This window comes from Balaenoptera borealis, assembly GCF_965194805.1.
Source record: "Balaenoptera borealis genome assembly, chromosome: 13".
NCBI lineage: Eukaryota > Metazoa > Chordata > Mammalia > Artiodactyla > Balaenopteridae > Balaenoptera > Balaenoptera borealis.
In genome coordinates, this window is record NC_138870.1 from 46,769,198 (window position 1) to 46,796,159 (window position 26,962).

General features: G+C 42.1%; 1 protein-coding gene across 3 annotated transcripts; it reads right to left on the reverse strand.

The window, feature by feature from the left end:
• Window positions 1–6,479: 6,479 nt before the first annotated feature.
• PYM1 (PYM homolog 1, exon junction complex associated factor) lies at window positions 6,480–26,545 on the reverse strand. 3 transcript variants are annotated; one of them, XM_082351135.1, is made up of 3 exons: window positions 23,598–23,696; window positions 7,790–7,883; window positions 6,480–7,428 (listed from the first exon to the last, which is right to left on the reverse strand). In XM_082351135.1, exons 1-3 carry the CDS (start codon window positions 23,629–23,631, stop codon window positions 6,945–6,947), a joined length of 612 nt encoding a protein of 203 aa, XP_082207261.1. In that variant the 5' UTR covers window positions 23,632–23,696; the 3' UTR covers window positions 6,480–6,944. The 3 variants fall into 3 exon arrangements, 2 of the variants coding, with proteins under 2 accessions (XP_082207261.1, XP_082207262.1); XM_082351136.1 differs by lacking the exon at window positions 23,598–23,696 and adding an exon at window positions 22,431–23,234; XR_014233439.1 differs by lacking the exons at window positions 6,480–7,428; window positions 23,598–23,696 and adding an exon at window positions 24,141–26,545.
• Window positions 26,546–26,962: the final 417 nt, after the last annotated feature.

Below are 26,962 nucleotides of genomic sequence, written 5' to 3' on the forward strand. Positions count from 1 at the left end.
ACTGAAAAAAATAAAGAAATATAATTAATAATAGGAGATAAAATGAAATACTAAAAATAGTCCAAGGTGAGCAGGAAGAAAGGAGTAAAAATGGATAGGACAAGTAGAAAACAAATAGCATGGTGGTTGGGACTTAAACCTGACCATATCAATTGGAATTGTCTGTTTATGGACTTTGCCTATCTTTCTATTGGAGAGGTTGTCTTTTCGTGTTGATTTGCAAGAGCCCTTTATATAATAAAATGTAAATCCTTTGTTATGTATGTTTTCTGCCTTTAATGTTATGCTCAGGAAACCTTTCCCTGACCAAAATAGATAGCACTTTGACAAGGAGATGAGATTAGTATAAACTTAAACACTGACTCAGAAAACTGAAAATAGAATTACCATATGATCCAACAATCCCACTCCTGGGCATATAATTCAAAAAGATACATGCACTGTTCACAATAGCCAAGACATGGAAACAACATAAATGTCCATCAACAGAGGAATGGATAAAGAAGATGTGGCATTTATATACAATGAAATACTACTCGGCCATAAAAAAAGAAGGAAATAATGCCATTTGCAGCAACATGGATGCAACTAGAGATTATCATACTAAGTGAAGTCAGAAAGACAAATACCATATGATATCACTTATATGTGGAATCTAAAATATGGTGCAAATGAACCTATCTATGAAACAGAAACAGACTCACAGACATAGAGAACAGACTTGTGGTTGCGAAGGGGGGAGGGAGGGGGAGGGAAGAATGGACTGGGAGTTTGGGGTTAGTAGATGAAACTATTAGATATAGAATGGATAAACAACAAGGTCCTACTGTATAGCACAGGGGACTATATTCAATATCCTAGGATAAACCATAATGGAACAGAATATAAAAAAGAATGTATATATGTATATAACTGAGTCACTTTGCTGTACAGCAGAAATTAACACAACATTGTAAATCAACTATACTTCAATAAAAAAATAAATTAAAAAAAACTTAAACACTGAGAAATAAAGAGCTGTATTTAGGAAATAAATATTGCGTAGGTGAGTTTAGCTATAAAAGGCACTTAAGGGAATCATAGAACATAAGGTAGAAAGAGTAATTCAGGACCAAAACATTGAGTGCTATCTTAGTCTATTCAGGCTGCTATAACAAAATACCACAGACTAGGTAGCTTATAAACAACAGAAATTTTTTGCTCACAGTGGGAAAGGCCAAGGCAGAAGTAGGGAATTAAGAGGTAGAAACTACTATGTATGAAATAAATAAAATACAAGAATATATTGTACAGCACAGGGAATATAGCCAATATTTTATAATAACTATAAATGGAGCATAATGTTTTAAAATTGTGAATCACTATGTTGTACACCTGAAACTTACATAATATTGTAAATCAAATATACCTTGATAAAAAGAAAAAAAAGTTATTGCTCACAATTCTAGAGGCTGGAAGTCTGAGATCAGGGTGCCAGCATGGTCAGGTGAGGGCCCTTTTCCAGGTCTCAGACTTCTTGTATCCTCACATAGTGGAAGGGGGTAGGGAGTTTTGTGGGGTCTCTTTTATAAGAGCATTAATCTCATTCACAAGGGCTCCACCCTCATGACCTAATCACCTCCCAAAAGTCCCACCTCCTAATACCCTTTGGGGGCTAGGATTTCAACATATGAATTTGGGGGGACATGAACATTCAGACCATAGTAACTGCCTTGATTATCTGATGAATAAGCTTGATCTCCATTGGGTAGACCAAAGGGAATGCATTAAAGGTTGTTGTTTGATGAAATGACACCATAAGCATTGGGCTTAAAGGAAGTAAATCTTGTTGAAGATCAAAGTGTGTGGGACTGACTGGGGGAAGTGGGTGGTGGAGAGAGATCTAAGTTGGAGACCAGTTAGTGTGCTTTTGCAGTAGTTCAGACAAGTAGTGACTAGGATATCCACCTAGATAATGAATAAGGATAAGAATTATATGACTACTGTAAAAACCAATAGCCTCAAGCTTCTTTCAGTTCTGGGTTTTAGACAAATTGAATCTGAAGCACCAACATCCAAATAGGAGATATTGGATAGGCAGGTTTTAGAGGTGGCTGGTTAGAGAAAGTTTGGGAGTTATTAGCATAGAGGTAATTATTGAAATCACAAGCGTAAATGAAGTCACCAGGGGAGACTTGAGTACAGCAGAACCTTGTAGATTTCTAGAATGTTGGACTCATCCTTCCAGACTCAGCCTAGTCATGTCCTCTGGGGAGCCTTCCGTGATCACTACCTGCCTGTCCCCACCCCCGCAGATGGGGAACTTAGGAGTCCCTTCTCGGCTTGCCCCTAATAGGGTATCTTTTACACTTTATTATTTTTATTTATTTATTTTTTATTTTTGGCTGTGCTGGGTCTTCGGTTCGTGCGAGGGCTTTCTCCAGTTGCGGCAAGCGGGGGCCACTCTTCATCGCGGTGCGGGGACCGCTCTTCATCGCGGTGCGCGGGCCTTTCACCATCGCGGCCCCTCCCGTTGCGGGGCACAGGCTCCAGACGCACAGGCTCAGCAGCTGTGGCTCACGGGCCCAGCCGCTCCGCGGCATGTGGGATCTTCCCAGACCAGGGCTCGAACCCGTGTCCCCTGCATTAGCAGGCAGATTCTCAACCACTGCGCCACCAGGGAAGCCCTACACTTTATTATTGTTGAGTGTTTGCTTCTTTGTTTTTCTTGAGGTTCTAGAAGGGAGGTACCAAAATTTATCCAACTTTGGGTTCTCCTGGACTATAGAAGACTCTTGAAAAATGTTTGCTGAATTTAGTCAAAATCTATGTCTTGTTGCTTTCCCAAAAAAAGAGATCCTTTAACATTTCTCTCCCCACCTCTCAGCCAATTCTATTACCCCCACTCAGCCAGTTATCTATTTGGGGTTATAATCTCCTTCCCTCCCACTGCAGTTCAGCATCTTCTTTGTTCTCCAGGAGAGAATGGAAAGCATTACTGTTTCTTTTGAGAGATGGCATTACTGACAAATAAAGGTACCCTCTCGATCCCAGATTCTCTATCCTCCTCAATTTGTAGCTCTAGGTTATAGTTGGGTAGGGAAGGGAGATCTATATATCCCATCCTGGAGTGCCTGGGAGCCTGAAGAGAAAAGATTTTCTAGCTGAGTAAACCTATCTGTTAATTTCAAAACAAGCTGGAGTCTAGGGACAAGATAAGTCGCAAACATTGACCCCTCACAGTACCACCTAGTGGACAATAAGAAACTAACACATGGATTCTGAGCCTGTGAGGGTAAAAGGCCAATCCTAAAATAATTCACTTCTGGATCCCTAGAATCTTTGCTATTTACACAATAGGAGAGAGGATTCATCTGCAAGGAGGAAAGAAATGGTAAGTAAATAGTAATATAGTTTCAGGATTAAAAAGAAAGCCAGGGGCTAATGTACTTCACCATAAGCTATAAGGGTCCTTGAGGAAATAATTAAACTAATATCCTTCTATCCCACCCATCCCAAATATAAAGACCAGAAGGAAAGTGTGTGCGATGCTTCAGCCCCTCAGTATTGATTTCATCAGTGGCTTTGAAATTTATTTTCCTGCAAACAAAGGTAAGGAAAACATCTTACATTGTAACCCAATACTCATATAGTATATATCTGGAACAAAATTATCGTGAGACATATTTACTCTTATTAAGCATCAGTCTCTGCTCTATTATATTCTATTTAAGAAACAGTACTGGTCACAAGTTTCTAAATTGATTTCATTACCCACATATAGCAAAACATTAACTTATGTGCAAATTTTCATTTGCACATAAGTTAGTGTAATGTTAATCAAGTGATTAACATTGATTTTATGTAAGAAAATGTGCCCCTACAAAATTGAAAGCAAATTGGGACTTCCCTGGCGGTCCAGTGGTTAAGACTCCTCGCTTCCACTGCAGGGAGTATGGGTTCGATCCCTGCTCTGGGAACTAAGATCCTGCATGCCACACGGCCAAAAAAAAAAAAAAAAATCAAAATTGAAAGCAAATTTACCACATACCTTTCATGCTGCCAAGCCTTTGTACATACTTGCTCCCCACTACTTGTCTTTCTTGAGATGCTAGTCATGGTCTTCTTTAAGATCCAACTTCACCATTAAGCCTCCCTATCCCCGCAATCAGAATAAACAGTTTCTTTCTTAGCTCTCCCTCAATTCATTGCTGATACCTCTACCACAGCACTTAATTAAATCTGACCAGTGCTTAGTGATTTACATGACTTAACAGCTTCCTTTTTTTTTTTTTTTTAACAGCTTCCTTAAATGAAGGTTCTACAATGTGTAGAATTGTGTAAAATGTGTTCATAATTTCATCCCTTCAGACTAGCGCAATGATTGATGGGACCCAAAAAATATCAAAATAAACTTTAACCAAGCCACTAAAGATCCAGGAAATTTAAAGGTTTTACTGTGGTAAATACTGTGCTTTTGCAAAGCAAATAATCTCTCCCTAATAATACTTTTAAATTATAGAGTCCTCTATAACATCTGAACTTACAAAGCATCAAATATCTACTTATAAGCCAATTAAATCTTATTTAAGGGACTTCCCTGGTGGCGCAATGGTTAAGAATCCGCCTGCCAATGCAGGGGACACGTGTTGGAGCCCTAGTCTGGGAAGATGCCACAAGCCGTGGAGAAACTAAGCCTGAGAGCCACAACTACTGAAGCCCGCGCGCCTAGAGCCCATGCTCTGCAACAAGAGAAGCCACCGCAATGAGAAGCCCACACACTGCAACGAAGATTAGCCCCTGCTCGCCGCAACTAGAGAAAGTCCACGCGCAGCAACGAAGACCCAACACAGCCAAAAATAAATAAATAAATAAATAAATTTGTATTAAAAAAATCTTATTTAAAATCTTTATAATTGCATAGGGGTCTTACACAAGGGAACTTGAACTTCTGGTCTCACACTGAGGTGCCCAATCAAGTTCTCAGTAACTGCTCAGGTGTGCAAGGCATACATTTTCCCTCGTCTTCTGTTTCCCCACATGGCTTGTGTCTTCATTCATTCAGCCAAATATTTGAGAATTTACTATATTGGGCACTGGGATGCAATGATAATAAACACAATCCCAATGCTCGAGGAGCACATGATCTAATAAGGAGGAGAAGGGCTAACAAGAAAACAAGTGTGACAACATAGTATAATAAATGCCACCACAAATGTAAGTGTGGAGTGTTAAGGAAGCAGGTTAAGAAAGACACCTAGGGCTTCCCTGGTGGCGCAGTGGCAGAGAATCTGCCTGCCAATGCAGGGGACACGGGTTCGAGCCCTGGTCTGGGAAGATCCCACATGCCTCGGAGCAACTAGGCCCGTGAGCCACAATTGCTGAGCCTGCGCGTCTGGAGCCTGTGCTCCACAACAAGAGAGGCCGCGATAGTGAGAGGCCCGCACACTGCGATGAAGAGTGGCCCCCACTTGCCGCAACTAGAGAAAACCCTCACACAGAAACGAAGACCCAACACAGCCATAAATAAATAAATAAATAAATAAATAAATAAGACACCTAAATTAATATTTGAGGGTAACAAAAGTCTTCCCAGAGAAGATAACATTTAAGCAGAGATCCAAAGGCTAAGGAAGAGTTGATTAGGGAGAAGGGGACAGGAAGAGTATTCTAGGCAGAGGGACCAGCAGGGGCAAAGGACTAAGGCTCAGAGAATATGGCTCCTTCGATGAAATGAAAGTAGTTCAGTAGAGTTGAAGCAGTTTGACCAGAGTTAAAAGAATGGCAAGAAATGAGGCCAGATTGGGTGGGACCTTAAGAGTCAGGCTAAGAACTCTGAACTCTTCAGATAGTTCATTAAGGTTGACTTCTCCTCCGTGGGTTTCTATTCTGGCAGCTGGCTAGAAAGAAAGATTATGACAAGTGAGGTGTGGAAATCAGAGGGTATGCGAAAATTAAGTGACAGCTCTTTTAGGCTGTAAATTCCTCTTCCTGTATCATTAGTTTGCCCCACAATGCCATCTTGGGGTGGCATCTGAGAAGGTAAAATTTCAAAAGAGCTGTCCCAGGAATTCCCTGGTGGTCCAGTGGTTAGGACTCGGCCCTTTCACTGCAGTGGCCCGGTTCAATCCCTGGTGGGAGAACTAAGATCCTGCAAGACCTGCGATGTGGCCAAAAAAAATAAATAAATAAATTAGGTCAATGACTTCCAGAAGTAAACAGTAAGGGAGATACTAGGGCCCCATTGCTATGCAGCACAATAATGATGATACATGTAAATTAATATCAAATTAAATTTGTTCTAAGTTTCATTTTATTATAACACTAATTTCTATTCACTGAAGTCTGAGCAAATGTGTACAGAAGTCAGTGTTGCTAATTTGGTGATACACATTATTTTTAAAAATCAAAAGGAATATTACTCCCAATACTTATCTTCCTGTGCCAAACTGAAGGGGATAAAACACCTACTAGAAGCTGAAAAGAAGAGAGGCAAAACATGTTGTCTACTTGAGTTTATTCTGTTCTTTAAAAAAAAAAAGAAAAAAAAAAAAAAAGAGGTTAGGGATGGAGGGGGAAATAACCCATAATCACTGTGAACCGGAACCAAGACTCCAAGACTTGGGCGTACTCCCCCTACCCTCAACCTCAGTTCTCCAAGAGACTCCCACCCACCCAATTTTCTTTTAAACAAGACACCCAAATCAGCAGCAAAGGTACCTGGGATAGTCACTGAGATTCTGAACACTGGGAATGGGAGGGAGAGAAGTCCAAAAAAATAGGAGTTGGGAAAAAAAGGGAAGGAATGAGGGAGAGGCTAGGCTCTGGAGGACGGAATTGGGCCATGAGAGGTTGAAGTGAGCCAGTACGGGGGTACCCCTCCTGACTGCTGCTGCCCACGTTCCCCAGGACCCCAGAGAGCCCCATGGTTTGTTCTGCAGTCCATCCTCTATTCCCCAAAGGCCTCACAGGCCCAGCTCCAAGTCCTCTAGCTCCTCCTCCAACGCCCTCCTCCTCGCTAGCTTCTCCAGCTGCTCTTTGCTGGGCTGGCTGATTTCCCCAGCCTGGATCCGCTGCTGCAGCTCTTCCACCTGCCGAAGCTTCTTCTTTAGGTTCTTTATCTTCTTGGCCTTCTCAGCGGTGGCAGCTGAGTCAGGCTGGTCGGAGGCAGCTGCAGGCGCTGCCCGGGAGGCCTGTGGGGCACTGGGGACCTGGGCTGTCTCTCCCAGGGACACCTTCTCGAGAGTCCGGCTCAAGGCCTCCGCCTCCCCTTTCTCTTGCTGCTGCCGCCTCTTCTCCTTCCGCTTCAGGTTGCGTTTGGCTGTCTTGGAGAGGCCTGGTTCACCACCTTCCGGCCTGGATGGGGTGACCGGAGCAGTGGCCTCCGGGCTCAGGCCGGGGGGCAGTTCTGGTTTACTCTTGAAAAACTTCACATACTTGTTCTCATACCTGCGGGGAACAGTGTCAAAGAATCACTGACTTTTCGAGCCCTTTTCCTAACCTTGTAATTTACTTCACCCTTTTCACTTTCCTGCTTCCTTCCTCTGCTCTGCAGGTTGTAGGATCCCTAGGTCCTAAAGCTCTGGATCTCCGAATGTTATTTACAGGTTCTGCTGAATAGAGGCCACAGCAACAGGACTTGTCAGTCACTTGGTTACTCATCCTTCACTCATCCCTGAATCCCAGTCCCCTCCTTCCCTTTCCTAGGATCCTGGGATCAGGAAATTCTTCCCTGATCTCATAGGCACACATGTTCTTTCTTGCTGTAGGGACCCCATTAAATACTCCCTCCTCACGCCTAACCACGCACACTGGGACCTCCTCCTGGGGCACATAGCCTTCTTTCACCCTCCGTTGCTTTCGCCAGGTCCCGTCAGGTCGCTGTGTTGAAGCGATGTACTTGCCTGAAATGGGAGAATTAATTTGGAGAGTTACTCTTTCTAATTTTCAAATAGCTCCCAAGGTGAAAGAATGCATGAATGCACACAGCATCCCCCAGCACCTTCCACTAAATGCATCCATTAAGGCATTCTTTTCTCATATCAACCCTCAATCCCACTCTCATTATTTACTGAGTGCCTATACACTGTATAATACACCATCCCTGCCCTCAGGGAGTGTCTACTTTTATAATCTAGTTGGCAAGACAGGGCAGGCATAGAGGAAGTTTAAAAAAAAAAAAACAGCATGAGGACATCAAAGGACAGTACATGAATAAGAGGCTAAAAAGGGCAAAAACAGGAATCATAGGAAGGAGAAATGACCAGGGATGTAAAAAGGGGGAAGTTTTATTAAGGTGGATGGTGAAAAATAGGTCAACTTTCAGGAATCCATACTGTAGATATAAAAGCACCAGAACACAAGGCTATATGTAAAGATGTTTGCATTATAATAATGTTGCTGCATTATTTAAATTAGCAAAAAGCTGAAAGCAACTCGAATGACCATCAATAGATGAGTGACTAAATAGATGTGGGTCATCCGCATGATGGAACACTGTGCCATTATGAAAAAGTATGTTAGATACAAATGTACTGACCTTGAATGGTATTCATGATATACTAAGTGAAAAAGCAAGTTGCAGAATAATGCGTAAAGATCCTCAAACTTTTTAATTTCAGAATCCCCCATACGCTCTTATTTTGTAATATTATGCATTTCACTGTGCAATCTTTTTTAAAAAAATCACATCCGTTAATCTCATCAGAAAACCCTTTACTGAAAAGCTGTCACGCTCCCAGTGGCAGATACAAGTTTTCCAAAATTCTAATTTCCACTTGAAGGCTTAAATCTTATCACTGGCAACAAATACTGTCAGTTGTTTTCCTTGAAATGACAGGCTCACTTCTTTCATTTTTCAGGAAAATGCCTATCAGGTACTCAGGTCTGAATTACTATAGTTTGTCAGTGGTTCTTTCAAGGAAAAATAGAGTTCCATGAAAAGGAAGCTTGTTTAGCTTACAACTCCAACAACTGCGCCAGTGCTTTTCCTTGAGACACCACTTCAGTGCGCAGCAGTGTTTCATGCTTACTTCCCATTTAATTCACAGAGAACTCTAAAAAGATGTGTAATTTTCAGTTATAAGATGAATAAGTTCTGGGGGTATAAGGTACAGCATGGTGACTATCATCAGCAAAACTGAACTGTATACTTGAAAGTTGCTATGAGAGTAGAGTTTCAGTGTTCTCACCATAAATCAATGAAATGATAATTATGTGAGGTAAAGGATGTGTTAACTAACCTTATTGTAGTAAACCTTTCGCAATGTATATGTGTATCAAATCATCACCTTGTACACCTACAACATTGTACACAATGTTAAATGTCAGTCATATCTCAATAAACCTGGAAAAATAGATAAAAAGATGTATATTAAAGAGCCAGGGTTTAATAAAATTAATAATTTTTATTGCATCATCAAGGATACTCTTAAGTGAAACTGGCATTATTTACTGCAAGCATGTGGCAGTGAAGAACACAATGACCAGTACGCTTTGGTGCCACCACCTTGATTAGTGCTAAGAGGCCAGCAGTTTTACCCACCATTGCTTTTGTACCCTCAGTGCAAATGTCAACCCACTAAAAGGGCAAATAACATCTCAGTATATTATCAAAATAGTTATGCTTGCAGACCTCCTGATAGGGTCTTAGGGAATCCTCAAGGGTCCTGGACAACATTTTGAGAACCGCTGGTGTAGAGGGTGCTCCCATTCTTGTTGGGGCGAGGAGCAGCACTTAGAGGTCCAGACAGTTTGTGTATAGGGGCAAAGAGAAAGGTGTGGAAGGACACATACCAAGATACCAAGACTTTAATGCTGGTTACCTTAAGAGGGATAACCTGGAAGAAGAGGTGGTAGAAACCATTAACCTTTAATAATATATTCTTTAAAAAAATACATATATATATTTATATCTTGTGTTACTCTTGTTTTTCTTTTTTTTAGTATAACTTTTTTTTTTAGTATAACTTGTTAAAAAAAAAGGAAAAAGAAAATAAAAAAGATTAACAAAATAAAAAGTCCAGTCCAGAGCCTCCCATGGGGATTATACATTATTACATGAATTGGGCTTTTGTTCAAAAGGCAAATATCATTAATAAATTAAAACTAAAACAAAAAATGTTAAAGAAAATGGGTAAGATTTGACAGGTAGAGGGGATGGGAGAAAGAACAAACATGCGCCAAGAAAGACTTGGATGTGGGGATGGCCTGAGTATGTAAAGAACAGAAAACAGAAGAGTCCAGGAGAACCAGACAGTTCATGATGGGGAATAACATGAAGCTAAGTTGAAAATTGAAAATGGGGCCAGACCTTAGAAAGCCTTAAAAACAAGGTTAAGGAATTTGGAATTTATCTGGTGAATAAAAGAGGGCCACTGAGGATATTGTTTGCCGAGCTGCAACAGTTTAGAGACAAGAGTAAAAATTCAAGAAGGAAAACACAGGGACTTCCCTGGTGGCCCAGTGGTTAAAAATCCACCTGCCAATGCAGGGGACACGGGTTCGAGCCCTGGTCCAGGAAGATCCCACATGCCGCGGAGCAACTAAGCCCGAGAGCCACAACTACTGAAGCCCGCGCGACTAGAGCCCGTGCTCTGCAACAAGAGAAGCCACCGCAATGAGAAGCCCATGCACTGCAATGAAGAGTAGCCCCTGCTTGCCACAACTAGAGAAAGCCCATGAGCAGCAACGAAGACCCAACACAGCCAAAACTAAATAAATAAATAAATTTAATTATTAAGAAAAAAAGAATGAAAAAACAGAGACTCTACAGAGGGAGAACTGAGATTAGAGCTGGGCTTTGAAGAAACAGTCAAACTAAAGTAAATGAAAAGGGAAGCAGGGCGATCAGCTCACTACTTTGCGACGACCTAGACGGGTGGGAGGGAGGCTCAAGAGGGAGGGGATATGGGGATATGGGGATATATGTATGAAGATTCACTTCGTTGTACAACAGAAACTAACACAGCATTGTGAAGTAATTATATTCCAATAAAGATGTATCTTAAAAATTAATTAATTAATATATTAAAAAAGGGAAGCAAAACGGATTCTAAACAGAATCCTATTCTAAAACAAAATTTCAGACATGGGAATGCAGATGGCATGGGCAGGAGACGGTGAGTAGACTAGCCTGGCTGAGTCAGGGCTGATGTAAAGTAAAAGAGAATGTTCAGATCTTGAAATGCCAGTTAAGGAGTTTAATATCTGGCACATGGCATGCATTCAATAAATATTTGTCAAATGAATGAATCTTTTATCCAAAGCAGAGTTTTAGGGCAACTAATCTGGCATGATGAAAAGATGAATTGTTAAGAGAAAACACTGGAGACTGGGGCAATCAGTTAGGAAAAAAAGACTGCAATAAGGGGGCTTCCCTGGTGGCACAGTGGTTAAGAATCTGCCTGCCGATGCAGGGGACACAGGCTCGAGCCCTGGTCCAGGAAGATCCCACATGCCGCAGAGCAACTAAGCCCGTGCACCACAACCACTGAAGCCCGTCCACCTAGGGTCCGTGCTCTGCAACAAGAGAAGCCACCGCAATGCGAAGCCCGTGCGCCGCAATGAAGAGTAGCCCCCGCTCACGGCAACTAGACAAAGCCCGCGCACAGCAACGAAGACCCAATGTAGCCAAAAAGAAAAAAAAATAAAATAAGTAAATTTTTTAAAAAATCATCTTTCAAAAAAAAGACTGCAATAATCCTGGCATGAGAGACAGAACTGGCTGAGAATGGAAAGGAAGAGAATGATGCCAGCCACGTTATCAAAGGATCAACCTCACTTGGTAATTCACTGACTGGGGGAAGCGTAAAGAGGTTAAAGCCAAAGACACTTCAACACACTTCGTTTTAGCAATGCCAATCTTGAAAATTTAGCATAAGGAAATAATTCCAACAGGAAAAAACGAAAACAGAAAAAAGAAGAAAGGGACAGTAATCATGTGAAAACTATAGCATTATTTATAAATAGCTAAAAATTAAAAACAAACTTCACATCCAGTTATACAGGAGTGGTTTATAATATAGCCATTAAAAATAATGACAAAAAAATTTTAATCATTAATATGATTTAATGGAATATAAAACATAAAGTTATATACGCTATGATTTATTATTAAATGTTATGCATATTCATAAGTTTAGAAAAGAATGTGCAATACGAAAAGTTATGTTGGTGATTGGCTTATAAATAACTTTTCCTTTTAAAAATTCCAATTAATGTTGTTGCTATACTGTAGGTTTTTAAAAATCTCATTTTGGGTTTCAAATCCAAGCGGCTTTGGAGAACGAGTACACAAAGGAGAGTGAAATTACTTTTGACCAGGTAAAGTAAAAATTTTATGGAGGACAAAGCATCTTTGTGATCTTTGGAAGATGAGCAGGATTTAGACAGGTGGACGTAGGGGTGTGGTTATGAGGAAAGAGGAGAAAGGGAAGTATTTCAGGCTTATAGGACAACATAAACAAAGGGACAAATCAGACTAGTCATTCCCCTACTTAAAATTCTTCCTGGATTCCTGTTGCCCTCAGGGTATTTACATGGACGATGGAACCACACACAAAGGCCTTCTTGACCCAGCTTTTGCTGGTCTCCAGCCTCTTCTTCATACCCAGTCATTCACACTCTCTGCTCCAGACACTGAAATAGTCACAAATCTCACCTGACTGTGTCTTTATTCTCTATACCTTTTTGCTTTTACTTCCTCTGGCTTGGAATAGACTTTTCTTGATTCTTATCTTAGTTAATGCCTATTGGTCTTTAAAGGTCGAGTTCAAGTATAAACTCCTCAGTGAAGTCTTTCCTGACCTCCCCACCCCAAACCAGTTTAGAAGTTGCCCTTTGTGCACCCACAGCACCTGTTGTGGCCTTTTATCATGATCTAATGTTTAAAATAATTGTTTGCTTGCTTAAGAGCAGAAACTTTGCCTTTGGTCTTTGAAGCAAAGGGCCTGGTCCATGGAAGACTGTAATTAATTCAAATTAATGAATAAATAAAGTTAAGCATCATGTTAGGGAATAGCAAGAATCCAGTATACTCTGGCAAAAAGCATATGTAATGGAAAAAGAGACTAGAGGTAAATTAGTCAGAATATGAAAGGTATCCAATCTCGAGTTTGGACTCAAGCTTCAAAAGGTGGGAGAACACTGAAGGCCATTAAGAGAGTGCAGATGATCTGCTCAAAGCATTGCTTTAAGAAGATTAACCTGAAAAATGTGTAACATAAACTAAAGGTAGAAAAAAATGAAAGCAATAGCTGCAATGTGAGAAGACTTGATTTAAATGGTCTCTATAAGTGTTGAAAAGAAAATGAAAGAGAAATTCATTATGAAGAATAAGTAGTCAGGGTCTGAAGACTGCCAAGATTTGAATGAGAGAGAGGAAATCATTGTGCTACAGTGGATTTAATCTGGTGCTTTTCACATGTTTTCTCTTATTTTTCACAACATCCCTGTGGGCATGTAGGGCGTATAGTAATAACATTATTCACACATGGATTTTAAATGTTTATTGAGTACTTGCTGCTGTGGCAGGCAATGTAACAGGAGCTAGGGATACAATAATGAATGAATGAATGCCTTCTTGGAGCATGCATTCTAATTAAAAAGAAAGATAGGGCTTCCTTGGTGGCGCAGTGGTTAAGAATCCGCCTGTCAATGCAGGGGACACGGGTTCGAGCCCTGGTCCAGGAAGATCCCACATGCCGCGGAGCAACAAAGCCCATGCGCCATAACTACTGAGCCTGCGCTCTAGAGCCTGCGAGCCACAACTACTGAGGCCCACGTGCCACAACTACTGAAGCCTGTGTGCCTAGAGCCTGTGCTCTGTAACAAGAGAAGCCACTGCAATGAGAAGCCTGCGCACCACAACGAAGAGTAGCCCCCGCTCGCCGCAACTAGAGAAAGCCCATGCGCAGCAAGGAAGACCCAACGCAGCCAAAAATAAATACATTTATTTAAAAAAAAAAAAAGAGAGTCCATAGGAGAAGACAACTTTGTGAAAATAACTAATTCAATTCTAGACAGGCAGTGTTTTTACATGGAATTAAGGAGAAAGGGACAATGCTAGAAACATACATTTAAGTACACTGCAGAGATTATAGTTGAAGGCTTAAGACTAGTAAAGATGGCAAAGGCATGGATGGACCTAGATCCTCTCATACAGAGTGAAGTAAGTCAAAAAGAGAAAAACAAGTATCGTATATTAACACATATATGTGGAATCTAGAGAAATGGTATAGATGATCTTATCTGTAAAGCAGAAATAGAGACAGAGACATAGAGAACAAACGTATGGAAAACAAGGGAGAAAGGGCAGCGTGGGTGGGATGAACTGGGAGATTGGGATTGACATATAAACACTATTGATACTATGTATAAAACAGATGACTAATGAGAACCTACTGTATAGCACAAGGAACTCTACTCGGTGCTCTGTGGTGACCTCAATGGGAAGGAAATCCAAAAAAGAGGGGATATATGTATACATATGGCTGATAAACTTTGCTGTACAGCAGAAACTGACACAGCAGTGCAAAGCAACTACACTCCAATAAAAAATTAAATAAAACACAGCAAAGAAAAAGAAAAAGACTAGTAAAGATGGAGTGCGAGAAAAGATAGGGCAGGGCTTCCCTGGTGGCGCAGTGGTTGAGAATCCGCCTGCCAATGCAGGGGACACGGGTTCGAGCCCTGGTCTGGGAAGATCCCACATGTCGCGGAGCAACTGGGCCCGTGAGCCACAATTACTGAGCCTGCGCGTCTGGAGCCTGTGCTCCGCAGCAAGAGAGGCCGCGATAGTGAAAGGCCCGCGCACCGCGATGAAGAGTGGCCCCCGCTCGCTGCAACTAGAGAAAGCCCTCGCACAGAAACGAAGACCCAACACAGACAAAAATAAATAAATAAATAAGTAAAATTAAAAAAAAAAAAAAGATAGGGCAGAAGCTTCTTGAATGGCCATCCTAACTGGAAGCCCTCAGAGATACAAATAGCCCATTATCACAAAGGAATACCTATTTTATGTTATCTTGGTTTCAGTCTCTGGCCTCCATGGTGTCCAAAGGTAAAGTCAAAAAGAAGGGAGAGGTTTGCTGATTCCTAACCCTAGAAATAAAAACCATGGGCAGAATACCATGATTTTCAGTAGCATCTTTGAGAGAACCAGAAACTAGAGGTTAGAGACTGCTACTATAAGAACTTTGTAAGCTTTGTTATTTCCCCACATCTGCTATTTTGTAATCCTCAATCTATTCCCTTAAACTGAAAAGGGCTTTGTTTTCAGGGGTGGCAGGAAGACAGTGAAGAGACAACAGAGCAAGGCTTGAAAGAACTCCAAGGGGTTAGGTGGAAGTGACTGTTAAAGGTGTGCTGAATCCCTGGGGCCTGTTTCAAAGTTACGAAAGGAGATCTGGGTCACAGATCTGAGCCTGAGGATGACCTCAGGGCCAACAATTATAAGACTTAGACGTGGTTTCTTTTTTTCTTTTTTTTTTTTTAATTAGTCATCCAGACATGGTTTCTAACATAGAGAAAATATTAAAAGAGAAGATCCAATCTGGAGGAATGACCTTGGAAAAACGGTCATGATTATTTTCCTCAAAAAAGAAAAGGTGTCAGCAACACTAGGAAATAATCCTTAGAAAAGAAGGACCAGGACAGTACTATTCCATGGAGACCAAAAGAGTTTGAAGTAACGGCAGGTGATTAACAGTATTAAATATTACAGAGAGATTAAGGAAAAGCAGAACTGAGTAGGAAAAGGTTATTGATTTTGGAAATTTGGAAATCCCTAATTATGTTCAAGAATACAGCCTCAGACAAGTAGAGTGGTCAGAAGCCAGACTATAAGTTAATTAAGTACAATGAACGTTTATTGAAAGCCTCCTATGAGAAAAATACTATATGAAGTGCTATAGGGATTATCAAGATCAGTAAAATGGCCCCTACTGTCAAGAAATTTACAGTTTAAGTAAGGAAGGTGGGCAAGTTAGGCAAACAAAGAATAAGACAAAAGTATAAATGTCTTAGGTATCCCTAAGAGACACTGACACATAACTAATAGGAGATTTCAAGAGAATAAATAACCACACCCCATTTGATGGGGGAAGGTGACAGGAAATTAGGAAAATCTCAGGGACTTGACCTCAAAGAGTAGGAAGCAGTAGTAATAATAACAACAGTAAATCAGTGGCTGATATTTTTGCAGGCAGAGAAAGGAAGGGAAAGGGCATTCTACGAGGAATAACAAGAAGCAAAATGATGGCAGTGTAAAACTCACATTACGTTAAGAACAATTAGGAGAGAATGTTTATTAATGAGTGGGTACTTTACACCAGGAACTTTACATACACTACCTGACTGAATCTAGACAATAGGTAGATTATTATGATCTACAGCTGAGGAAACAAAGTCTTCAAGAGGTTGAAGATATGTCCAAGATCACAAAGGCAGCATGTAGCTGCAGTCTGAACTCAGTCCTGACGCCGAAGCTTACATACCAGAACACTTCTATTCCACCTGTTTTATACTATACTGCCCAGTTTCACTAGAGGGTTTAGGCAGAGATATAGTATGTGATGATACTGTATCGAAAAGTGGTTTGTGCTCATATTAGAGAAGAGTATCTTGAATGCAAAAGTGAATGGTCCATATGTAAATTTGATAGTCAATTCCGAAAAGATAACAGCAGCTACCCTTTATTGAGGGCTTGCTTCATGCCAAGGACAGTACTTAGTGTTTTTTTGTGTGTGTATATATATATATATATATATATATATATATATATATATATATATGTAATTTTTTTTGAGATTTTTTTGACATGGATCATTTTTAAAGTCTTTATTGAATTTGTTACAATATTGCTTCTGTTTTATGTTTTGGTCTTTTGGCTGCGAGGCATGTAGGATCTTACCTCCCTGACCAGGGATTGAACCCACACCCCCTGCATTGGAAGACGAAGTCTTAACCACTGGACTGTCAGGGAAGTCCCTGTTTATATATATTATTTCATTTTCACAACTCCATGAAGGATTATTCATTTCACAGATGATGAGAAATTTAATAATTTGCCCAAAGTTACAATGTCAGTAAACTGCAGTAGAATTCGAATCCAGGCTGTGGGTTCCAAAGGCTGTGCTTTTTACACTACTACTGTGTATTGTGTTATAAGTGAAGAAGAACACCAGAAAGTTCAACCTCACTAGTAATCAAAGGAAATACAAATTAAAACAATAAAATATCATTTTTACCTATCAAAGCAGTAGAATTTTTAAAGATCAGAATACCAGTGTAGTCCAAGAAGTGATGAAACCAGTATATTCATATATTGTCAATGGTCAAACCCTTCAGAAAGCAATCTGGCTAACTAAGTGAGAGAGTATAAGGTAGTCCTATCATATAGCATTTCCTAAATATTGTTATGTAATAAAACACTACTTCTGTAAGATACTGTAACACTACTTCTGTAAGGTTACCCAAAAAAGTTTGTTAAATAAGTTTGAGAAATTCTGGGTTAAACGTAGGAAAAGGGGCTTCCCTGGTGGTGCAGTGGTTGAGAGTCCGCCTGCCAATGCAGGGGACACGGGTTCGAGCCCTGGTCTGGGAAGATCCCACATGCCGCGGAGCAACTAGGCCCGTGAGCCACAATTACTGACTGAGCCTGCGCGTCTGGAGCCTGTGCTCCGCAACAAGAGGCGCTGCGATAGTGAGAGGCCCGCGCACCGCGATGAAGAGTGGCCCCCACTTGCCACAACTAGAGAAAGCCCTCGCACAGAAACGAAGACCCAACACAGCCAAAAATAAATAAGTAAAATTAAAAAAAAAAAAAAATTAAAAAAAAAAAAATTAAAAAAAAAAAAAACGTAGGAAAAAAAATTTTTGTTCTTATCAGCAAGACTTAAATGAGTTATGTTCTCGTTCATGTAAATATTCCGATGGAAATGTGTTTTACAGTGTTTCCCTAATTTATTTGACCACAGGAAGCTTATTTTTATTTTAGTTTTTTATTTTACAGCACATCTCACAGGACTAATAAGTGTTCTGAGAATCATATTTGGGGAAGTACAGCCATTCGGTATGATCCAAATTATGTTAAATAGATATGCTATATATGTGCAGAGAAAGAAAAATAAAAGGAAATGTAACTGTAGTTATCTTTGGGCTCTGGAATTACCAAATATGCATGGGACTTATATTTTATACTAGTTATGAAAATATTTTCCAAGTTTTCTACAATCAATATAAATTAATTTTATAATTAATTAAAAATAAATAAAAGTTTGTACCCTCCAATCCAGTAATTCGACTTCTGAGAAATCTGTCCTAACAAAATGACCCTAGGGCTTCCCTGGTGGCGTAGCAGTTGAGAGTCCGCCTGCCAATGCAGGGGACACGGGTTCGAGCCCTGGTCTGGGAAGATCCCACATGCCGCGGAGCAACTAAGACCGTGAGCCACAACTACTGAGCCTGCGCTCTAGAGCCCGCGAGCCACAACTACTGAGCCCACGTGCCACAACTACTGAAGCCCGCATGCCTGGAGCCTGTGCTCCGCAACAACAGAAGCCACTGCAGTGAGAGGCTCGCGTACCGCAACAAAGAGTAGCCCCCACTCGCTGCAACTAGGGAAAGCCCGCACGCAGCAACGAAGACCCAATGCAGCCAAAAATAAATTAATTAATTAATTAATTAATTAAAAAAAGTAAAATAACCCTAAATGCAGACAAAAATTTATGCACAAAAATATTCATAGAGTTCTTATAACAAAAATTCTGGAAACAATCTAGAAGTCCAATAACAGAAGAAAGGTAAGAGAGGGTGTATGCCCAAATAATAAAACACTCTGCCAGTATTTTAAAAGATGTTTTCAAAGAGTTTTTAATAGCAAGGAAAAATATTTATATGTCGTGAGGTTAAATGAAAAGGCAACACATAAAAATGTAAATACCGTCTGATTAAAAAACGTTTTAAAAATGCACAGAAAAATAGAGATCAGAAGGGTATATGCCTGGCTTCCCTGGTGGCGCAGTGGTTGAGAATCTGCCTGCCAATGCAGGGGACACGGGTTCGAGCCCTGGTCTGGGAAGATCCCACATGCCGCGGAGCAACTAGGCCCGTGAGCCACAACTACTGAGCCTGCGCGTCCAGAGCCTGTGCTCCGCAACAACAGAGGCCGCGATAGTGAGAGGCCCGCGCACCGCGATGACGAGTGGCCCCCACTTGCCGCAACTAGAGAAAGCCCTCGCACAGAAACTTAGACCCAACACAGCCAAAAATAAATAAATAAATAAATAAATTTATTTTAAAAAAAAAAAAGGGTCTATGCCAAATTTAACAGTGGATAAATTATATTGAACAAAAATTAAATAATTAAATTTGTACTTAAGGAGCAGTAATCTGCTAACAGTGTGTCAAATGAACTGAAACAGAGAGAGAGACAGAGGTAGGACAACTGTTTAGGAGGTCACAGCAATATTTGTAGGATAAAGGAAACTAGAATTTTATCAGGCACTTAGATTGACCCAAGTACTCTGCTTGATACTTTACACATGTAATCTATTCTAATCCATAATCTTTATAACAGTAATAATTACAGAACCATTTCTTGGGTACTTTCTATGTGCTAGACATGTACATTATTTCATTTAAATTTTAATTCTCACAATAATCCTATGTTGTAGGAGTTATTATTCCTATTTCATTGATGAGAAAACTAAAGCTTGGATTCCCTAGGCTTAAAATTCCCAGGCCATGTAGCTAACAAGTATTGAAGATGGGACAAGGGTAACAACAGCAGAAACAGAAAATGACACTTTGACAACTGGAGGGTGGGGGGTAGAAGAGGGAGTAAAAGACAATGCAAAAACAACACCCCAGTTCATTTTGTTAATAACAACAAAAACACCTAGTGCTCTGATCTTGGTTTCCCACACCATTCTTTAGTAAAAGGAACAAGGGCTCCTTGGAGACATAGCTGATTCTAGGACTGGGCCAGGAAATATGCAAGATGAGCCTGGAGCAGCTTCTAGTGCCAGAAAGTAAGAAAGAGCTAAACAAAACAAACAAAAAAAACCCCTACACTGATGGGGATATGTCAAAGGGACACAGGGCCAACCAAAAGAGCTCCCAATGTTCAAAGCTGAAACATTTGAGCAATAAAATAAATAAAATAACCTGAAGTTCATATTGATATACATAAATGATTGAATAAATAAATGGCAGAGAAGAGACAAATCTGTGCAGAAGAATTTCAAATGACGTGTATAAATACTCCATCCTTAAGGAAGGTAGCATAACTCCCCACTCTTTAAGTGTGGGCTGTGAATAGTGACTTTCTTAAGAGTACAAAATGGAAAGGAGAAGGGGAAAAAAGTAACTTTACAGTGGAGAAACTTTACAAACACTACCTCAGTCAGGAGATCATGGTAAATATCAAGAGTAAAAAAATCTTTGTGATACTATGTATCCTCGATATGATATGATGAAAACATCACTTTACTTCAATGGTCCTCCCCTAAAAAACACATAACCCCAGTCTAATCATGAGACAAACATCAAATTCCAATAGAGGAGCATCCTACAAAAATAACTGACCAATACTCCTCAAAACTGTTAAAGTCATCAAAAACAAGGAAAGTCTGAGAAACTGTCACAGCCAATAGGAGTTTAAGGAGACATGAAAACTAAATGTAATATGGGATCCCGGATGGGATCCTGGAACAGAAAAAAAATTAGGTAAAAACTAAGGAAATCTGAATAATGTATGGACCTTAGTTAATAACAATGTATGAATATCGGTTCATTAATTGCAATAACGATACCACACTAATGTAAGATGTTAATAACAGGGGAAACTGAGTTTAAGGTATATGGGAACTGTCTGTATCATTTTCTCAATTTTTCTATAAATCTAAAACTGTTGTAAAAAATAAAGTCTATTTAAAATAAAGAAAGAGAGAAATGATGCAATAAGTTGATCTTGGGTTGGCTAGAACAATGGTGCCTTTAACAACAATAAGGAAGGAAAAACTGATATTGATTATGGTCAGACTGGATTTAAGGTGTGACAGTATATCCAAGAATGAAAGCTACTCACCACACAATTAGAACTGACAACTCAGGAGAGAGGCTAGTGCTAGAAAGAAACCATTTTGAAGAGTTAAGGAACAGGGAATTCCTGGCAGTCCAGTGCTTAGGATTCGGTGCTCTCACTGCTGTGGCCCAGGTTCAATCCCTGGTCAGGGAACTAAGATCCTGAAAGCCGCAAGGCCAAAAAAAAAGGTTAAGGAACAAGCAAGCAGTGAGGAAATGGAAATAGTATGTGTGGACCTGATATTCAAGAAATCAGGCTATGAACAGGAAAGAAACAGAAATAACAGACCTTGATTTCTCAATGAAACAGAAAATGAGGCCATTTGCCACAAGAAGGGGAATTAAAAGGGAAAGTCACCGAGAGCTGAGAAAGGTAGGGGAAATAGCCATGGTACAATGTAAGCAAACCAACAAAGAAGAATTGGAGAAAAGCTGTGATCTTGGCAGAAGTTAACATTAAGTTATATTATACTGAATGTGCTACTGTCTGTGCCTTTTCTCTAGCCATGTGCTGTGGCCTAGAAGCTGAAGCCAAGAAAACAGTTGATGGGTATGATTCAAGATAACAGAAGTGCTTGCTTAGTATTGAAGATCAAAATCAATGAGGAAAGCAATGAGGATAGTGACTGGTCACAGAGGTCTAGCAGGGTAGCATCAAAAGTAGTCATGAAGATACTGGTAGACTCAATGAAATGGGAAAGGTCAAGGACCAGAGAACCTACGGAGGGCAAAAAGCTGATTCTATGGGTGTGTGGAAGTAAAAAAGGTGACTGGGTAAGGAAGCTAAAATAAGTGATGGGGAACACCTGAAGGGGGAAGCAGTGTCATAGGTGATGTCCTATGTAGTAGGATATGTAGTAGGTCCAGATTGTAGTGATTCTGATGTGTGGCTGGTTTGAAAATTCAAAGGAAAGTTAATGGTCTCATGCTGAGGAACTATACAATAAGAGTATTCCAAAGATGCTGAAGACACTGAGAATGAATGGAGACACTGAGAAATAGAATAAAAGAAAAAAAAAAAAGATATGCTACATCAGGGTCCTTGTGGGCAGTGAATGATGGCCCTGAGGTTTTAGAGAAAATGCTATAATTGCATGGCAATACCTTCCATGAGAATTACAGTGACAGTGGTAGATCAATGATCTGGAAGTAGTAAGAGAAAGCAAAAAAGCAGTGTGATTCCTTCTCTTCCACACAGTCACAGAGAACAGAAGATACCTCTTGGTGGGAGGGTAGGGTGAGATGTGATATCTGGATGTCCGTTAAATCAGTTTAAAGAAAACATTAAGAATAAAGAGTGTACTGGACAACAAGTAATATTTTCAAAGCGCACATTAAAAGAAGCAAACTGAAGAAGTACCTACTATGTAGAGAGCAAGAGAAGAGGTTGTACCACTTTGAAAGGTGAGGTTGCAGAGAAGTAGCAGAGACTTGGGTTGTCATTAGATACCATAGGAGAGGTGGGTTGAGATGTAAGTAACATGGAAAACAAGCAAAGCAAGAGGCATAAAAGGTGCATTTTAAAACAGACCGCATGTACCAAAGCACACACACACTGTCACTTCTACAGAATACACATACACAATGAGGGCTACAAAAAACAGCAATACCTTGCCTTGCACAGCATTTTATAAATTGCTTTCACATATACTATCTTATTTGACTGTCACTGGGTAGATATGCACATTTTTCTGAAGGTGAGGAAATTAGGATGGGCTATAGCCAAAATGAAAATCTTGATTTTCAGTTTTCAACACATAAACCTCACATACACAACAGATATCTCAGCATCTCAATCAGCCAGGTTGGAAAATCTTCTCTGATCAGAAGGCACAGTGGGTTCTGTAAACTTGTCACACGGCTTGAGAGGCCACTAGACACCTTCATGTTCACCTTCTACCACCTTAGATCCCTCAACTCCCATCACCATCGCCAGAGAAGGTACAGAAGGGTGGTGCCATCAAGGAGAAAACTCTAGCTGAAAGTTGTATTAGGTTCCTCTTCCTTTCACACCTCTGTATCTCAGTGACCCAACAATTAAAATAAGGGAGAGTGGAAAAAAGAACTATGTAGCAATGAGGAGGTCTCCAACAGATATAGCTTCGAGAAAAAGAATTTAAACGGGGCTGGGGTAGGGCAGAAAGCAGGTACACTGAGAGATGGGGGAGGGGAAGAGGGGGAGAGCAGGAATTGGAGGGAACTGAGAGTGGAGGAGCCCCCAAGCCTGAAGAACCCCAAAGAGATATGGCAGCTCCAACTTCTGGACAAAAGCTAAGGGCCCGTGAGGGTCCTGGAGCAAGGTCCAACATTGAACGACCCCACGGTTTGGGTGACCGGAAGCGGAGACCCCCAAACACGAGACCAGAAGGGGGCGCAGGTGACACCCCGTAGGAGAGAATGAATGGGGAAGGCGGTCCGGAGGGCGGGGCAAAGGAGGGGCCCCGGGATGGGCGGGGCACAGACCCCTTTCCAAGTCCGAACCCCTACCCCGAGAGCCCGGGGAGAAGCGGCTCCACGTCTCCCGCACTCACCGCCGGTCTCATCAGTTACATAGGGAGTCGCCATCTTGAAAACGCAAACCACTTCCGGCGTGAGCGGGCTGGGGTCCCGCCCCCTCCCCACCGGAAGTGGAGTCCTGATCGTAGCAAGCCACCATTTTAGTCTTAAAGGAAGAGTGCACCATTTCGTAGACAGCAGTGAAGGAGGAGGAAGGGAGTAGAAGCTGAAGACTCTAAAAAATAAGAGCCGTGGGCTCTTTTACTGCCACTGATAGCATTATTGAGCGCCTGCTGCGTATACAGCAGTTCTCTGGGCGCCGAGAGAAGTTCCGAGGCACAGTCCCTCTCCTCAAGGCACTCTTCGACTGTCTAGGACCTGCGAGAGAAAAGGGGGCAAGGCCCACCTGCACCCAGAAAGGGCGGGGGGCGGCTAATTAATGAGGAAAAGAAGAATATTCAGGCCCTGGCCTTCGTCCAGGTCCCAGAGCAGCTTGGGGACATGGGGCGGGACAGGCAAACTCCGGGAACGCACTGGGGCGCACCGATGTTGGGGGCGAACGCAAGACCCCAACTAACCCTCTCTTAGAAGGTGGGGAGGTCGAAATCGCGTGCCGATTGCCCTTGGCCGCTCAGCTCAACCCTCTGGACGGAGAACCGAGAGAGGGGAGTGCAAGGCCGAAGGCGCTGCCGGTCGGTCACCTGTCCCCGCAGCCTCAGGGTTGCCGGCGGCTTCTACGGCTGAGGAGGCGCGGCGGGCCGGGCTGGGCGGGCAGCCCGGGCCTGGCCCTGCCCCTGGGGCGGCCCCAGGGACTCGAGCGGCGAAGTGACGACGGCCCAAGTTTGCTCTGGCCTTCGACCCGGGAGCCTCTTCGGGCTTGGCCCCAGGGTCAGAGGGCAAGGCGAAGGCTTCTGGGAGGACCCAGTTAGTATTCTAATTAACCTCGTCCAAGTCTCTGGGCGCTGGGGATCGAAGTCGGGGCAACGCGCCAATAATCTGAGCCGTACAGTCACTCCCTTTGCAGCCCTCCCCTGCCCCGTGCCTCCCTATTCTTTAGAGGAACCCCAACGTTCTCACTCCCCCGCTCTTTTCAGCAGCTCTTGTTCCTTCTGGGCTAAGTCCTGCTAAACTCGTTTCCCTCACAGCTTGGGAGGGGCCGGCTGCAAGTTCCTCTCCTCAGGTGTCTGCCCTGCCCTCTTCCTGCCCCCCCCCCCCACCATGTTGCTTTTTCCTCATCAACCCTTTTACCTTCCTCCAAATCCCCCACTTCGGCTTAGGTTAATGTCCAACAGAACCAGTTAGTGACCGCCTCCAACACTAGGATGCATGTCCCACTTAAAAAACAAACAGACAAACAAAAAACAAAACAATGGCTGACTAGGAACTTATTAAAGCTTTGAAATGAAGCTTCAGAAGTTTTAGGGGGTCACAGCTTGGCTTCTCTTCCATACTCCGCCTTCCTGAGTTCCACCAGAGGCCCAACTCAGAAGATCTCAAAAAGACTCATTTAAAAACTGATTTGCATTCAATACACTGTCATTGCAAGTGTTCTAACACTGCCATCCTTCATCCCTGCTTTTCTTTCACCAATTGTGCTTCAGCCCTGCTGGTTTAGTAACCTGTCCATAGCCTTGTTACTAAAGGTAAGAGTGAGCTGAAGCACGTAAAAAGTAGAGGGATGCGTTGGTACTGACTGTACTACCTGAGGAGTACTAGTGGGCTAATCAAAGGACCTTTCTGCAAGAAGCAATCCTAAAGTGGCCCCTGTTGACCACCCTACCCTAGGCCCCCCACTATGCCTTCAGACATCCTGCCTCAGCTCTGGGGTTGACGGGAAGTGAAACTCAATTGTCTGCCTAGCAGACCTGCCTGGGACCCAGCCCTGAACCCCGGATGTGTCCCCCACCACCCTGAAGAGGAAGAGGGGAACGAAGAGGCTGGGGAGAACAAGGCTGTTGTTTTTTCCTTTCCCTTTGTTCATTGCGGTTTCTTTCTTTCTGATTTTTATGATGTGGTTGATTAAAGAAATGAGCACCTGGAACTGTAGGCATTAGACGCCTCCTCCTTAGATGTTTCTTGGCCTTTCTTCCTCCTACCCCCACCAATAACTGACTGGGGTATGATGGAGCACAGATCCAAAAGAAGACGCAAGCCTAGAGTATGACCGATTCCATCTTATTGCTTATTAGAGAGATCACCTCATGCCCCACTTTGAAGTCTCAAAAAATGTCTTAAAAGGAGCATCTTTAACTTCATGTAGGAACATAGCTGAGGATGACAGAGTGAAAAAACACAGGTCGTACATAGGGTGGTAGCGCTGCAAGTGTTATTTGCAAGGAAAGCTGAGTGCCTTAAGGATTAGTATCATTCCAGCATTTCTAGATGAGGGGCTCAGGGGCAGAAAACTGATTGGAAGAGGAACTAGGGGACCTGTTCTTACTTATATTGTATGTTTGTTTAGGATGGCTTATACACATACCCACACAACCAAGCCACCGTTTGGTGCAGTCCTTAAGCTGGGCTATCTATGTCTTTGGCTGTCCTGCAGAACAAAGTACAGGACTTGGTGCGTAATAAACCTTCAGAAGTGCTTGGGGCTTCCCTGGTGGCGCAGTGGTTAAGAATCCGCCTGCCAATGCAGGGGACACGGGTTCAAGCCCTGGTCTGGGAAGATCCCACATGCCGCAGAGCAACTAAGCCCGAGAGCCACAACTACTGAGCCTGCAAGCCACAACTACTGAGCCCACGTGCTGCCACAACTACTGAGCCCACGTGCTACAACTGAGCCCACGTGCCACAACTGAGCCCACGTGCCACAGCTACTGAGCCTGCATGCAACAACTACTGAGCCCACGTGCCACAACTACTGAAGCCCACGTGCCTAGAGCCTGGCTCCGCAACAAGAGAAGCCCCCGCTCGCCACAACTAGAGAAAGCCCGCGTGCAGCAACCAAGACCCAATGCAGCCAAAAATAAATAAAATAAATAAAATTTTTTTAAAAATTTTAAAAAAAAGTGCTTATGATTTCATGACTGAGGAGGTCATGTAGGAAGGGGAGATGAAGGATGGGGAGTGTCCTTGTCTTTTTAAGATTAGAGGGGAGACAGGAGCAGAGAGACAGATCCTCTCCAACCGCTGCCTCAGATCTCCAGTTCACATGCAACAACGATACTCCAAACCCTATTACTCAGAAGCTATATTTCTGATAAAAATGGAGGTTTCTCTTCCAACAAGTCTCAAAACAGTCAAGAACTGCTTAGACCCCTCTGTTTCCACTAGAGGGCCTCGTGTATTCATTCCTTCTCCTCTCCAACCTCCACCAAAAGTATGTATATATTACATTTGTGTTTTTATGTGTGTACAGGTACAACATACACACAACACCCACATATACCCTTCC

Bases quoted from the DNA above. Each gene is read 5' to 3' on its own strand.
- PYM1 (XM_082351136.1), bottom strand. From the start codon at position 22,602: ATGCGGTCTGTTTTAAAATGCACCTTTTATGCCTCTTGCTTTGCTTGT. The intron at 7,884-22,430 runs GTAGGTACTTCT...CTCCCATTTCAG, and splicing joins CTTCTCTTGCTCTCTACATA to GCAAGTACATCGCTTCAACA. The intron at 7,429-7,789 runs GTGCGTGGTTAG...TGTTCCCCGCAG, and splicing joins CCCCAGGAGGAGGTCCCAGT to GTATGAGAACAAGTATGTGA.